General features: G+C 42.3%; 1 protein-coding gene across 1 annotated transcript in view; it reads left to right on the top strand.

Annotated features, from left to right (window-relative positions):
* RIMS4 (regulating synaptic membrane exocytosis 4) overlaps nucleotides 1-16,184 on the top strand; it is an 867,656-nt gene that overhangs the window by 812,640 nt on the left and 38,832 nt on the right. Inside the window, exon 6 of the mRNA XM_069651349.1 lies at nucleotides 192-331. Coding sequence (XP_069507450.1) covers nucleotides 192-331 — 140 coding nt within the window. The remainder of the gene's footprint in view (nucleotides 1-191; nucleotides 332-16,184) is intronic.

The following is a 16,184-nucleotide window of genomic DNA, read 5'->3' as shown; positions in this document are numbered from 1 at the left end:
TGGTTGACTCATCAGTAGTTTCTTCCTGCTGTGTGATACTTTTATGCAGTGGTATTTGCTATAACTATAGAATTTCGTCACACACATTATGTCCAGTGAAAAAGCAGCTAATTATGCTCATGACATTTAATGGCATCCTTCTGCTAGACATATGAGAATGCAGTAACATATCTGTCACATTTTATTTTCAGCTGTTTACATAAAGGTGTACCTACTGGAAAATGGAATTTGTATCGCAAAGAAAAAGACGAAGGTGGCACGAAAATCCTTAGACCCATTGTACAATCAAGTGCTGGCATTCACTGAGAGTCCCCAAGGGAAAATACTACAGGTGAGAGCAACAAGCAGAACTATTCCAGGGAATGGGCGCTTCTAAAGGGCGGAGGGGAGGGTGTCTGTGTGTGGTGTCCAATCACTCATTCGACCATTCACTCACATCTCTGTACAGATAGTACTTGAGAATAGAAAGACAAAGCTTGATGTTTAATTGGAAGGTATGTCTTAGTTAATGCAGAACACTACCACTTAAACATTATGACATGTTGTAGCTCCCTTTGAAGTTTTAAATCCTAAATCTTTATTCAAATAAAAGTATTCATCAAACACATACATATGACAAAGCAACAATCATAACATAATTCATCAATACATATAAAATAGTTCAAACACCATTGCATTGTTTAAAAGGACAAGAGTCAAGTTCTAAAAAGAAAAGATAGTAATACAAACGCTCACATCATTCTAAAATGCAGCGTCATGAACTCTTAAAAGCCCCCTTCTTAAATACATGGCGGCCTTCAAATACAAGAGCAGAGCCCTGGCTGTCAGATCCGTTTTTCTGCCCTTTATACGAAAATCATGGCTGGCCTATGCTGACGCAAAATCTGTTTGTTTTATTACTTTCAGGATTGGTCCGTTTTCTTTTATTTGCATAGACTGGACAAAACAGAATGAAATGGGTCAAATTTAAATTTGGGGCTCCACACACAGGGCAACTTGGGTCATCAGGATAACCCACCCATTTCGATGTGTTACATCTCAACCTTAAACGATCGAAACGTGCCCTTGTGATGAGCCAGCTATGTTTTTCCCTCGCCCACACAATGTACGATTGTTAGGTTGGTGTCACACATATGAGTAGGTGAGCGCTACCCCCATGTGTACTCCATTCGTGCGTTTAGCCACAATTTCCCTGGTTACTGCTTTCTTAAATAAACTGACTTCCTCCTTTAAAAACATCACAGTAGGAGGTAGCTCAACCGGCACATTCGCCTTACACAGTAGCTCCTTCATGGACCTCAGCCAGGGTTTATCATGCCACAAATCCTTATTCAATGTGGCTCTAATAATAAAGTGACACAGCGTGGCCTCTTTGTTCCCCCAAATTCTAAGCCATAAGATGCTTGGCGCTACTGCCCAATGATCGTCCCAGAAGATCATCCCCATTTCTCAGGGCACTGAGGCACAGGAAGTGGAGCCTTGGAGTCCCAGGAGCTTTTTGAGGAAACGGTTTTCCCTGGCCTGTATGTCCCTGGATAATCAGTAGCCCATTTGTGCTGCTCCATGTTGCGTTGCTGCCTTTACTTGCATAATATAGACCTTTAGAGCCGATTCCAAGTGTTGGCCCTTGCACCTAGAGGAAAAGCGGGACAGGACCCCCAAATATTGGCACATTTTCAAAGATTGTTTTTTACATGCGTACCAGTCAGGGTCGCTGAAACCCTGACCCCCCAGGTAGCCATACTCTGACACTCTTGGTATGAGTTCCTCTGTGCGCACTATTTGGCACATTTTGATGAGCGTTCTACCTTTATTACAGGTCATCACCGCTGATTTAGTGGTGTCAATCTTGAGGCCAAGATTAATCATAAAGGAAGCATAAGCATCTACTGAAGCCTGCAGGGCCCTGGGAGTTCTAGCCATAAGTACTGTGTCATCGGATAACGCTAGGACCGGGAATGACCGGCCCCCAATCTCAAACAGTCCACCCCAGTGTTCAGCAGGGCCTGCAGGGGGCCGTTAATATACAATATGAAGAGTATAGGGCAGGGGTCAGCAACCTTTGGCTCTCCAGATGTTTTGGACTACAACTCCCATCAGCCCTAACCAGCATAGTCAGCGGTGAGGCATCATGGGAGTCGCAGTCCAAAACATCTGGGGAGCGCCAGGTTGCAGACCTCTGGTATAGGGGCTAGAACACACATCATAATGTTGACCCACTCAGTACATCTCAACCCCCAACCCCTCCCCGCTGGTTCAAAACGTACATTCACTTTATTGCCTGAGTGAATCTCCGGCAACACTCTCAGGGTGTTCCCTATTTAAGGTGACCCTAACTTGCAATCAAATTTCTCTTGTACAAAGAGACTTTTCTTTCACAAGAAATGTTTTTGTGTGGAATTCCAAGGACCCAGGTTCCAGGTTGGTATTTATACAGTGAGGCTTCAGCAATGGAGGAAGACGCGATTTCTTGAGAAGTGCTCATTCTCACACGGCCCCTCGCCCATGCTCATCTCCAGTGCCACCCTCCTCAAGATAAACAAGCGTGTGAACAATCAGGAAGCACAAGCAGAGCCAGCCAATAGAAACTGTCAGCTGGGGGATTATTATTTGATCATTGACAACTGCGACTCTACTTGTTCCGTCTCTAGGGCTGTCAAAAAATGGAACAGAAATGTCGCGGGAAGGGAGACAATTGCAGAGGGAAAGAGTTTAAACTTCCCTTCAAGTGCACAGCGTTTTGTAGATGCGCCGCTCCTTGCGGTGCTCGAGATGAACAGGGTGAGCTCAGAAGTCCTGGCTTTATTCACCCGATTAGAATGTATTCTTAAGATCTGCTGAACGCACTGAATTTGCTTCATGTACACTTTTACTTTTGTGCATCCCTTAAAATTGCCATCCTTGTGTGTCACCTTTTACATAAATCCCAATTCAAAATTATCTTACGGCATCATTAAAACGTGTTATCTTCAAACGAGAGCATTGCTAAATCTGAGCAGGAGCAGATTTAAGCATTTAAATCAAAAGATAACTGTGTAAATAGTAAGTGTCGTTATTGTAAGAAGAAAGGGGAAACAATCACTGCGAAGCTTTGACTAATACTAGATACATGTGCTTGGCGTGCTATGTGAAGAATCTGGCAATGGACCCCAGGGAATTCCTTTGGGGGGCAAATGAAGGAGGCAAAGTCCTTTAAAGTATGCAATGCTTTATTCAATTAATTGCTTTATTAATTGTATATGGTTTAACTCAACCCTTTACATAAAAAGAATCCATAACATAGAAAATATAATTTCTTTCTTAAAGTCATGATTTATTTAGACCCCTTAAGATGACTAAACTGATCGAATCAGAATGATGTTTTCATTGATTGGGCTCAGAGGCGTTGCTAGTGGGGGGCTAAGCGGGCTATAGCGCCTGGTCTTTGGTTGTAGCCCCGGATACAATCTCAGGAGCTACAACCAAAAGACTAGCTAGCCCCCAGTCCCGACAGTCCCGACATTAGCCTAGCGCCGGGACTTTTCCGGACCTAGCAAAACCCCATGATTGAGCTTTAAAAAAAAGATGAATTAGGATTGCCTATTGGAATTTAATTAATTATTTTGAATGTAGAAGGAGAAATGATGTTTTATCGTATGTACTGGATGTATTAGTTTGTAGTGTCTTATTATCTAAGCGCTGACATATTATGAATTTGTCTCTGATTGAGTAAGGTTTAATTTTGAAAACGGGCATGCATATAAATACATTTAAAACATCAAATACTAACATGTATATGGCATTTTAAGCCAGTTAAATGGTAGGCAACATCCTGAGAAGCTGCATATTTCTTTCAATTCTCCTTTTTGGACCTGAGACACACTGCCACTGAGGCACATGTCACGATCTGGACCATCCATGTATGCCCCTTTTCTCAGGGTCTGATGGAAGGGGTGACTGTATCCCAAAGCCACCCGAAAAGCTCGGAAAGCAAACAGAGAGAAGCAGGATGCCTGCAAGAATCCAGCTCAAGTGAGGAAAAATGACACAATAATGTAAAGAAAAACAGAACAAACTGCTGTTTGGCAACAAAGCTTGAGGGCAAATGATCAAGAACTCCCTGAAAAATAACCAGCAACAATGTGAAGCAACAGGAGAGTTGCACATACTCCAAAGACCCACGTGCAGGAACGTTTACACAAAATGCCAGCCAGTGAATGGAACCCGGTGAAAATAATCTAAACATGATGGAATGGAGCAAGATCAAAACTAAGGCTTCACCCATCCAGTGACATTAACAGCCCCATATGACAGACCTCTCTGGGCACCTTGACTGGGTACAACTGAATGCCACACACACTCTGAAGCACCATGCTGTTCTGATGTCCCGGAGCATCCCGCAGCTCCTGATACCCATGTATAACAGTCCATTTGCACTACTTGAAGGACCTATTGCCCAGGCTCTGTAAGATATTTTTTGGTCAATGTATGGCTACTACATTAAGTGGGCCTTGGTAATATAATATCCCCTGACACACAGTCTCAACCCACAATTCTGGGGACAGGAAACAGGCCAATTTGGGAATTAATACTTTGTTTCATTTAAAAAAAATCAATGTGAAGGTGTTCCCCAGCTTTATGGCGGGGAAGGAACTGCTGTGGTACAAGTCAGGCAGCTTATCTACAAAAATGGAATTAGCCTGGCTGTATTTATCTGGCTATTTCTCACATACAAGCATTCATTTCTAGAACCAACTCTGTATACATGTTGAGGTCTGAAAAACAAAAACAATCAAGTTGCTACTCTGCCACTTACCAGCTATTGGGTTTGAATGTGCCACATAACAATCACGACGTCACATGGGTTGTAACAATAACATGATTCTTCAAAACATTTTACTATCTATAATATGCTAGCATCTTTACACTGCACGTAAACTTACACTTGCACGTAATACGCAAAACTTTTGCTTTCCGCCATTTTAGCAATGAGTGCTGTTATCAGGGAACTGTTGCATTCCCCCATCTTTTCCATGTAAATATGGTGCTGAGCTTTGCTAGGGTGTGTGTGTGTGTGTGGGTGTGTATGTGTGTGAGTGATCTAAAATAAGCTCACAATGATTCACATCAGCCCTCTGCAGGATTCAGGTGAGAGAAACAGTGTCACCAATTTAGAAAGCACACACTTTCAGTTCACCCACCCCAACCTGGGAGAATGGATTTCAGATTCTTTTGAAATGATACTTAATATCCCTTCACATATGAATTTCAGTGTGCAATTTCAGAACAAGGGGTCACATATGATTTCCATTTCACAATTTTTATGGGAATAGAAATTACTTCTCTAAACCCACTTTCTTCCATAATTATCTTATTAAATGTCTATGGGATTCACAGGTTGCAAATGAATAATACATTCTCTGCCAGGTTATGAAGTGTGCGTCCTGGGTTCACAGACTGAAATTTGTGGGGTGCAATTTTATTGGACTCGAATTACAATTAGAAACTGTGCTTAAATTGCACAGACATTGTATCAGTTTAACACTGCATTCACAACACAAAACACAATTGGTTTTATTGAAAGGAAATCTCACTTAGCACTTAAATATAGTGAGAAGCCAATTGAATTTCACATTAAAACACTTGTATATTCTATTAGGAATCAGCACCCCTTAGCACTTCCAAACCACCCACTCCTGCGATTTAGCATAGAAAATGCTTAAGGGCAAATCTGATTTGCTTTAGGGGATTGGTATTCTTCCTTCAGGATAATCCTTTAAATTCATGGAACCAGCATTAGTTAGACGTCTGGTCCCCCTTGGTTTCTGGTCCCTATGGGCCCAGCTGAAATCTGGCAACACCTGATTCAGTCTCCCTACTAGACAAGGGTCCTCATTTCCAGCTCAGTACCCCTCCAGTTGGGCAGACAGCTTGTTGTTAATCATAATCCAATCTCCCTGGCTGTCAGTGAGAGTTTCCCTTCTCCCCATTGCTTTGCCTCATATAACTTCTCCTGTTTCTGCATGGCCTCACATGTCCCTGATTGGACCCATACTTTCAGAGAATACACCCTTCAGTCTTCATTGGATGATTATAATTTCTCTCTTTTTGACATGACCAAAGAAGGTGGCTTACTTCACTCCCACACTGCTGAATGTTTGTTTGTTTGTTTTATTATTTATATTGCGCACCAGACCCAAGGGTATTCGGACGCGAAGGCATAAGAGGGTTGTTAAGCTTAGGTTACAAATGCACAGATATAGTTACAGCTGTGGTTACAGTGCTGTATAGATGACACAATGACAAGGCAAGTAGAGAGTGTACAGGGTAAGGCAAAGATCTGTGTGACATACATAAATATATTACGAGGCATTTACAAGTGGATACAGCTGTGGTTACAGTGCTGTATGGATGTCGCAATAGGCAGGCAAACGAGAATAGAGAGAGTGGTATAGATTTGTAGGACATACATAAATATGGTAAGGCCGTGTAGTCTTATATGTACAATAAGTGTCAGAAGGATACTTATGCGGTCTGGTCATATGTCCTGTTCTTTTAGCCAGTGGATCAGGCTATCTCGGAATTGAAGGTATGTTAGGTCTTCCCTTAATGCTGGGGGGAGGGAGTTCCAGTATTGAGCTGCTTTGACTGGGAAGCTACTCCCACCAGATTTGGTAAGTCTAAATCTGGATACTAGTAGGAGGTTGGAGTTGACCTTTCTTAGTGGGCGAGAGGGCTGTTTGTCTGTTGAATCTGTCTGAGAGGTATTGAGGGGCAGTGTGGTTGAGGCACTTGTGAGTCAGGGATGCAGTTTTAAGGAGGATTTTGTCTATAGTGGATAGCCAGTTGACTGATCTCCTAGGGTCAGATATATGGGCCTTTTTGTGGAGATTTAGGGCGGCTCTCAAAGCATTGTTTTGGAGAGTCTGAATTTTAGAGATGATATGTTTATAACTGCCCATATATAGGGCGTTACAGTAATCCAATTTAGATAGGATTAGTGCTCGCGCTAGGATGATACAATTGTTGGGCGAGAGGAAGGGCTTGGTTGCTCTAATTAGCTTACAAGTCTAGGCGGTGGCTGAGGCCAAAGTATTAACTTGTTTGCCAAAGGAGAGCGTATAATCTAGTTGGATGCCAAGTGTTTTGACTACCTGGGCCACAGCAATAGTGTTGTTGTCAATTGCAAAAGAGGTGCAGTTGGGGCCTAGTTTTTTGATGTTGGATGGTGTACCTAGGATAAGGAGTTCTGTTTTGTCATCGTTCAGGCATAGACCATGCAAGGCCATCCATGCCTGGATGATGAGGTAGACACTGTTTACAAAGGCCAAATCCTTGTCATAATCTCCCGTCAACGGGATGAGGATCTGTGTATCATCAGCATAGTTAGTGTAGGTGATACCTAAACCATCTATATCATCGAAAAGGGGCTTTGTGAAGATGTTATACAGAGTGGGGTAAACGCAGGAGCCTTGAGGTACGCCGCATGAGATGGGTGTAGGATCCGCTGCTGCTGTGGGCGAGAAGACTTGCAATGTCCTGTTGTCTAGGAAGGACTGGATCCATGCGACTGCTTCCTGGGAGAAGCAGGCTGCATAGACTAGATGGTTACATAGTATTGAGTGGTCTACCAAGTCAAATGCGGCTGATAGGTCGAGGAGTAGTAGAAGTGCTGTGCTGCCTTTGTCTCTTAGAGTATATATTTGTGCCTTAAGATCTAAGAGAGCAGTCTCAGTGCCGTGTTGGGGTCTAAATCCTGACTGGCGAACACCTATGAGGTGATTTTATTCCAGGTGGTGCTGAATTTGTAGGTAGGCTACTTTATCCAGAATTTTGAGTAAGAATGGCACTGTGGTTATAGGACGGTAGTTGGTGGGGATGTTAGGGTCAATAGTTTGTTTTTTAAGGAGGGGGGGACCCAAGAGTGTTTCAAACTGAAAGGTATGGTAGCTGAGGTGAACGAGGCATTTATAAGCTTGGTAATGAATGGGGAGAGGTCACGGGCAGCGTCTTTTATAAGTTGGGCTGGACATGGGTCGCTGTGACAGTTGGACGGTTTGATAGAGAGAATGACTCTCTCCACTTCTTTGGTAGACACTTTGCAAAAGTGAAAGCTGGAGGTGGGTGGAGAGGGAGGAGTGGGGATAGGTTGCAATGGGGGTGAGAGGTTGTGTCAGTCTTAGTGGTATTCTCAGAGTTGTCCGTCTTGGTGGTAGTAATGGTATCTTTTTTGTTATTAATTTTCACCTGGAGCATTGTAATCTTGTTAGCCAGAGCGTTTTGAATATTCGTGCACCAATTTTTATCCTTCAGACATGAGTCAGGAACTTGAATGGGAGATTCTACTTCTTTTAGGATGGCGAATAATTCTTTAGTATTGGATTTGGCTTGGGAAATTCAGGAGTTGTAGGAGGTTTGTTTGGCTAGGATAATTAACTTCTTGTAGAGGGTGGAAAGTTTGGTAAGTTTATTTTTATTAAGGTCTGATGGGTCTGATCGCCAGATTTTTTCGCTTAGGCGTTTTTCTTGTTTTATGGCTTTCAGGTGGGGCGTGAACAACGAGTTAAGGTGTAGTCGGGGTTTGCTCTTTCTGACCTTCAGAGGTGCAATGGTGTCTAGTGATGCGAGCATCACTTCGTTGTACACTTGTACCATGGTGGCTGGGTCAGTCTGGTCTGGGATAGAATTTAGAGTGGGGAGGATGAGGGGAATGAGATTTTCAGGAGTAATGTTTCTTTTATTTCTGGTGGGTGCTGCGGGGAGCAGTCTTATCAATAAATGTGGGGAGTCTAGCTTCAATGGTGAAGGAGATCAGATAGTGGTCTGACCAAGGCAGAGAGAGGCCTTATGGAAGTGATAGATGTATGACATTTGTGTTCAGCCATCCAGTCTGGGTTCCTTCCTTTAGTGTGCGTGGGTTCTGTGATCTTTTGGGTGAATCCTAGTTCCTCAAGAGAATTGTTAATTAGTGTGCCATTCAAGACTAGGGGTTCACTGTGTCCGAGATTAAAGTATAATGCATTGTGAGGAGTTTTTTAGGTTGTCTGAAAGCAGGTTTGTGAGATCTTCCTGAAATGAACCTAGCAGGCCTGGAGGTCGGTATATTAAATGGATGGTGATAGTTTGATTGTTGGCGATAGTAAGTTTGGCCGTGAGGGATTTGCAGGAGTTGGTAATATGATTAGTGAGATGTCTTAATGTTAAGCATTTTTTAACAATAATGGCAAGCCCTCCGCCTCTTGATGTGGTACGATCCAATCTTAAAAGAGTATAGTTGTCTGGGGTGGCAAGCATAATTGCTGGGCCAGCTGCAGGGTGAAGCCAGGATTCAGTAATGGCTGGGAGATCAATGTCGTTATTTTGGATTAAATCAGAGATCTCTGTGGCGTGAGCTACCAAGGACCGGGCATTTATTAGAGTGCCTTTTATTCCCAGTTGGGTGGGTGGATCGGGTGGCGATTGAACTTTCTTTTTGCCGTTAGAAGAGGATGTGGTGTTTCTAAGGAGTCTACAGTTGAGCTGAAGCGGGTGTTGGTTTTGGCCATTGTTGACCTTGTGGGTAGGCAGAGTATTCCTTGGGCGGTTACTGGTAGAGGTATGGGCATTAGTTAGAGGATCATAAATTCTAGGGAGTCTGGCGCGGAGTCATTTTGTCATTTTGTTTTTGTTCCATGATTCATGGCAGCAACCTGCCAGCCATATTAATGAGATATGGTTTTATGCATATGTGACAGTCATTTGTGTGATGAATAATCATACTTTTATTAATATTAATAATGTTACTAATTATTAAAAATCATAGCAAATGCAAATTTGATGTCCAATCGAAGAGACAACTTTGAGCTTTTAAACCCACACAGTCCTATGCTTCTGAGTCTTATAGCTCCAAATATCTGAGTACTATTTACTTTTGCATATTGGGTCAATGGTCAATAATGTGCTGTTTGAACCAAGAAAAATATACGTGATTGGATATACCCTGAGCGACGCCTGGAGTGGACTGTTTTCTACTGCAATTGGTCCCCAGGAGCGGGGCGCCATCACGCTGCATGCAGCATGGCTTATGCCAGAGGAGAATGGTTAAGACCGTGGGGGGGGTGCTGCTAAGGAGGGCTAAGTGGAGCGCAGCCGAGTCTGGAGCATACTGTATACATCTGCAATGTGTGCCCAGGAGAAAGACACTGTCATGCTGCACACAAGAAAGAGAAGCACAGACTTCCTCACTTTATGCGCTTTGGGTGGCGTGAGGTCAACAGGGTCCCAATGCCAGGGTCACCAGGTGAAACCCATCACCTCTTAATCAGACCGACCTCAAGTGTAAGTAATCCTCACCCCACCGGGTACCCTGGCATTGAGACCCCGTTGACCTCATGCCACCCTCAGTGCATAAAGTCCTCGGCGTGAGCCTTGAAAGACATTTGCGGAAAAGATGTCTTCTGCGTTACCCTCCGTGGTGTTCTGGCTTATTCTGGGCTTTGTGGGACTCAGGATGAGTAAAGAATAAAATATGGTTTCCTGCTCAAAACCTTTTTAAAAATGGAGGTCTGGTCAATAAGAAGTTTATTTGGTTTATAACTTCAGGGTGTACACTTGGTTCTGATAACCGAAAAGCGGCTAGAATGCAGGAGTAGGAGGAAGTCTGTGTTTCTCTTTGTTGTATACATAATGAGTACCCTGATATATCACAGACCCCTCATTAAATAAAAATATAGGGTACAACCTGCCATATTGATGTTGCACACAAGGCAACATTTTCAGGAGGAGGAGGGTTAAGAGCTTGGGGCCGCCGCTAAGCACAGTGGAGCCTGGAACGTGCCGTTTCCTGCTGCAATGTGCTCAGGGGCAGGGGCCCGTCAAGGTGCACACAACCCAGCATCTTCAAGAGGACATGTGTTTAGAGCCTTTGGTCTGCCGCTAAGCGGAGTGTACCCTGGAGCAGAGTGTTTCCCCGCTGTTCCCTGCTGAACAGTGCCAACACGGTTTGGCTATTTTTGGATTGAGGAGTGTGCTGGGTCCTCTCTATTGGAGCACCTCCCTGGAATGTCGACTGAGAGGCTGGTTTCTGTCTGATTCTGAGGCACCTATGATACTGCAGCGAGACGTGAGTCATTCTCCTTATCTCCACATCTGCACATTTTTCTATTTTCTATTATCTCGCCATCTGCCCGCATGAGGCTGACTTGCCCCGTTTTTGGCGGCATATAGAACACATAGAATGGTGCAAGGTGAGACAAGGTGCATGAAGTGTATGTTGATAAGGCAACTTGGGATCGATAACTGTGGATTGCAGCCTGTAAGGTGGGTGGACCTCGCTGGACTTTTTAATGACAATTTGGGGAGTCAGTCATTGCAGGATTTTCTGCCCATTAAATCACCACTAGCACTTTTTCACTTGACAATTGAAGAAGCAATCTGCTCTCTGTAAAGATTTCTTTGATTTATAATATATAATACACTGTCCAGTCTAGTTCTTTTTACTATGTTTTGTACTGTACCCTAGTGCTTTTGTAGCACACAATGGGAATGCACTAGGCACACGTCTCACCCAACCATTCTCCAGCTAGGAAACTAAGGAAAGTACCGGGGACAGCATCTAATGGGAATCTGAGGGGTATGCTGTGTGCCTCCCTGAAGGAGGTTTCAGGTGAGATTAGATATAGAATTGTGTGAGTTGAAGCCGAACTGAAGAGCTGTTTCCTGCAGGCCAATGAAAAATCATCATCTAGCAATGATCTTGCGAAAGTAAATCCTAGTGACAATGACAACAGTGCTTCACAAATACCAGTGCTATCCATAAGTATGGGATTGACCCACAGAAGCAATGGGTTCACCGACGCCTAACCACCCTCACAAGCAGGATCTCTTGCTTGCTCAGATTTGAGCACGTATATAGTGACATTCCAATCTGAGACTGATTGTCCGGTGCCCAGCGACAATTTTATATCACAAGCAGTGACATACGCAAAGACACCTATAAAGCAAAGACTTCAGTGTACTGCATTATGATTTTTTTTTTATATCGGCGGATTAGTTGCATATTCTATCTGGGTTGGATCCGAAGCTGGATAAAATTAATGCTAGATTCAATCAAATTTTCTCTTTTCTCGACACTTTGAAATAGACAATTTTTGAAACTGTACCCATTATTGATGACACATTGAGGAATATAATGAATAACAGTTCTCTGCAACATTCATTAAAGGAAACCAAGAGAGTGAAATATCCTATACGTCAATACTCAAACCACGCAAAACGAACACACAAGATCATGCCCAAATAGAAATGTCTACCTTGTCCAGATTAAATCCTTCAGCAGCGAAACATAAGTCATCAGGTGATGGCCTTGCTCCTACTTGTTATTCCCAGGTCGACTGCCACCCACATGCAGCATCTGCTTTGTATTTACCACAGGAAGCAGCCACTCTTTTCAGTGTTATAGTGGGTACCCCCACCCCGCCCCATTGCTCAGGATACATTTAAGGCTGCATCTTTTCTCATAAATCAGGTGGCCTACTGGATTAATACCACACTATTCACCCTTAATTTAATCCTGGAAAACTCTTGATGGCTAGATGGGCATCATAGTCATTTTCTCCATAGGCATAGCCAGTTTTGTCTAACAAGTGGGGCCTGAAATTAATCTACCTGCGCCCCCCACAGTGACATTAACATCTGTAAATCCTCACACAGCGCTGCTGAGTGGACATTCACAGATTTGCCCACTCAGTCCCTACCCTGTCTACTCCTCGTTCTTTAATACACATCTCTTGAATTACATGATATGCATTCACTTCACCAAAGGCAGTAGCCACAAGAGGGGTTCATTCTCTTTTTTCTACCCCCACAGTCTAGGTTTGTTAATCAAACCATATGAAACATGTCCAATAGTTTTTCAAATTGGTTGGCCACTCCACCACATATAGTTAAAACAGCTGATAATCTAGACTCCTGGAACATTGTGAAACAGAAGGGCTCCACACTAACTGTTCCACGAAAAGTGATGGAACCAGCTACTGTCTACAATGAAAATCATTTTTCAGCCCTTTCAACAATTGAGGAAACTGATTGACCACCGGATACGAATATGAGCGATAAGTCTCCTTTAACCTAAAAAAACTGCAGATGGTGCTTCTCTGATTAGTCTGCAACAAGATTATCGAGAGAGCTCTATGATGATCTCATTTTTGGTGCAAGCCCGAAGTGTTTCTTATGAGTATGATGATGTATCTAAGGGCCCTGGTCTGGCTTCTATAGCCATGCTTTCATGGAATATTATAGGCTGTGGGCATAAATGGGACAACTTTGAAATAAGAGATTACATTTTTGTGATGTTATAATGTTACAGGAATCATGGGCTAAAGGTATTTAACACATGGATGGTTTTTATGCATATCAGATTAGCGCAACCAAGAAATGTTGAGTTCGCTATTATGGCGGTTTGATTACTCTGGTAAAATCCTCACTGGATATTAGTATAATGCTAGTGTCAAATTATTAATTGTATATATTAATTTTGAAGTTAAGAAACAGGGTGAACAGGGTGAACATTTATAACAGTAAAACGAAAGTAGATTCCAAAACTTAATTAACACAATAAAAAATGAAATTGACCAGTTATTAACTTTCCATCAAGAGCTCCCTTTCTAGAAAATAATAGCTGGTGATGTTAATGCTAAATTATGTACTGGCCATAATCAACATGCTTTTGACAATACCTATGATTTGACTCTTAATATTCCATCCCCTATAATGAACGACCTGAGAATTCATGCAGATGTTCTCAGAGTCAATGCTTGGTGCTTGGCTTGTGCAATGGTGGATGCAGATGGTCAATGGCAGTTTCATCTCAGTCAACTGAGGAGTTTATTTGGTTAAAAACTTCTAGGATAGCACTACAATTGATTTTGCTAATTTAATCACTTCTAACGTGAATTCTCTTCGTTTTGCTATTTCTCTTACTTCTGCGCCTTCCTCCTGTTCTGTTTCTTCTCCCTCTTCTACTGTTATTCTTTCTTCTTTTTCACTGATTTCTAATTCTGATACTTCTGTACTTATTTATCGGGCTCATCCTACTGCTTCTCCTAAAGATCCTGTTCCTTCTACTCTTATTTCCAAAATCTATCCTTCTCTTAATTCTTATGTCACTACTCTTCTTAATATCTCTGTTACTACTTCTACCTTTCCTCTTTTATTTAAACATTCTTTTATTCTTACTGTCTTCAAAAACTTTCGCTGGACCCTGCCATTCTTTCTAATTTTCAGCTGATTTCCCTTGTTCCCTATCTTTCTAAATTGTTGGAACGTCTTGTTTACTCTCGTGTTTCTTCTTTTGTCACTCTTTATTCTATTTTACCTCGTTTCCAGTCTGATTATCGACCTCTTCGTTCCACCAAAACAGCTCTTTATTCTGTCTGTGATTCTCTTCTTTCTGCCCGCTATGGTAAACACTACTCTATTCTCATACTCTTGGATGTGTTTGCTGCTTTTGATACAGTGGATCATGTATTACTTCTCCAGTCTCTTGCTTCTTTTGGGTTTTCTGGTTCTATCTCTCACATGGTTTCAATCATATCTACATAATCGCATTTATTCTGTATCTTGGTCTGGTGCTTGCTCTGACTCACTTCCTCTCTTGCACAGTTTTCCACAGGGGTCTGTTCTTGGCCCATTTCTTTCCTCTTTATACCTCTCCCTTGGCTAATATTATTTCCTCCTTTGGATTGTCTCATCATTTTTATGCTGATGACATCCAGCTATTTCTGTCTTTTACCTCTTTTACTTCTGCTATACACATGAATCTTTCTGCCTGTCGCTTTGCTATTAAAGCCTGAATGTCGGACTACTTTCTGGTCCTTAATCCATCCAAGACTGATGTCCTCTTTTTTCCTGATAATACTATTCCTTTGTCTGTGTCTTCTCCTTTCATTCTGTTTTCTCCTTCTCATCTATCTTTTTCTTCAACTGCCTGTAACCTTGGCCTTCATCTTGACACTAATCTTTCCTTTGCTCATCACATCTCGATCACATCCTGTTCTTGTCATTTTCATCTGTTTAATATTCGGAAAGCTAGGCCTTTTGTTACTTTCAGTGTCCCTAAGCTTTTAATCTCTTCTTTAATTTGTTCTCAACTATTCTACTGCTCTGTACACCTCTTTGGTCTTCCTGTAACTCACCTTGCTCTTCTTAAATCTGTTTTTAATTTCTCCATTCGTCTTTTGTATTCTTTACCTATTCGTGACTCTATTTCTCCCTCTTGGCCTCTCTGCGAATGGCTCATTTTTCATTCTCAACTTAAAGGACTTGCTCCTAGTTATATTACTTCTCTGGTTTCTTTTTATGTTCCTACCCGTTTTCTTCATTCTGAAACCCACTTTATTCTAACTGTACCTCGTCCTCGCTGTGCTTCCTCTCGTTTCTGCTCTTTTTCTTTATTGGCTCCTTTTTACTGCAATGCTCTTCCTCTCTCTCTGCGATCTATTATTTCTTATTTTATGTTCTGTGCTGCCCTAAACACTTTGTTATTGCAATCCTAATTGTATGTTAAGTCTTATTGCAAGCTGCATGTTTATTGTATTAACCTTTTCACTCTAATTATACTGTTATTGGTTTTGTACAGCACCTTAGCATAAGGCGCTATATAAATAACAAATAAATAAATACGAAATACGAAAAAAAATTAGTAATGAATGAGAAATTCGTGCAAGAACTGTATATAAAAAAGTGGTGGCATAGCTCGTATTATAATTAGTTGCCTAGCCTACTGCGACATCTAAGACAAACTCCAGAGGCATTTCATAATAGCTGTGGATGTTTAGATAGGCCCAGGTATAGGGCACGAGTGACATTGTAGCATAGCAATCAAAATATGGTGGATAGCTAATGACATATGAACACTGTCCCATGTGTGAGAAATACCAAAGCACTGCCATATTGGAAGTGAGGTGTAACAGGGTGCAATAACAGCATAGTGCAGTCACAGGTTTGACTCATCTCCCATTCCTAAGCTCCAGTAGTAAAATCGAGCCTACAGGCCCTCAGGGTGAACAAACAAAAAGTTAAATGTATAGAGATATAGGCCTGTGAAACCAGAGAGGAATGTGAATGACCAAGCATGGGCATTGCTGCGTTCAATCCATGGGTGCCGGGATAGACGCCTCAAGCGGTCAAAATGCCTGCCTGAGATTTAGGACACTAGCGCCCCCCAG

This window comes from Ambystoma mexicanum, chromosome 3p, assembly GCF_040938575.1.
Source record: "Ambystoma mexicanum isolate Mex_15411 chromosome 3p, UKY_AmexF1_1, whole genome shotgun sequence".
Classification (NCBI taxonomy): domain Eukaryota; kingdom Metazoa; phylum Chordata; class Amphibia; order Caudata; family Ambystomatidae; genus Ambystoma; species Ambystoma mexicanum.
Note: the sequence above shows the minus strand (reverse complement) of the source record. Positions and strands in the feature narration are given on the sequence as shown.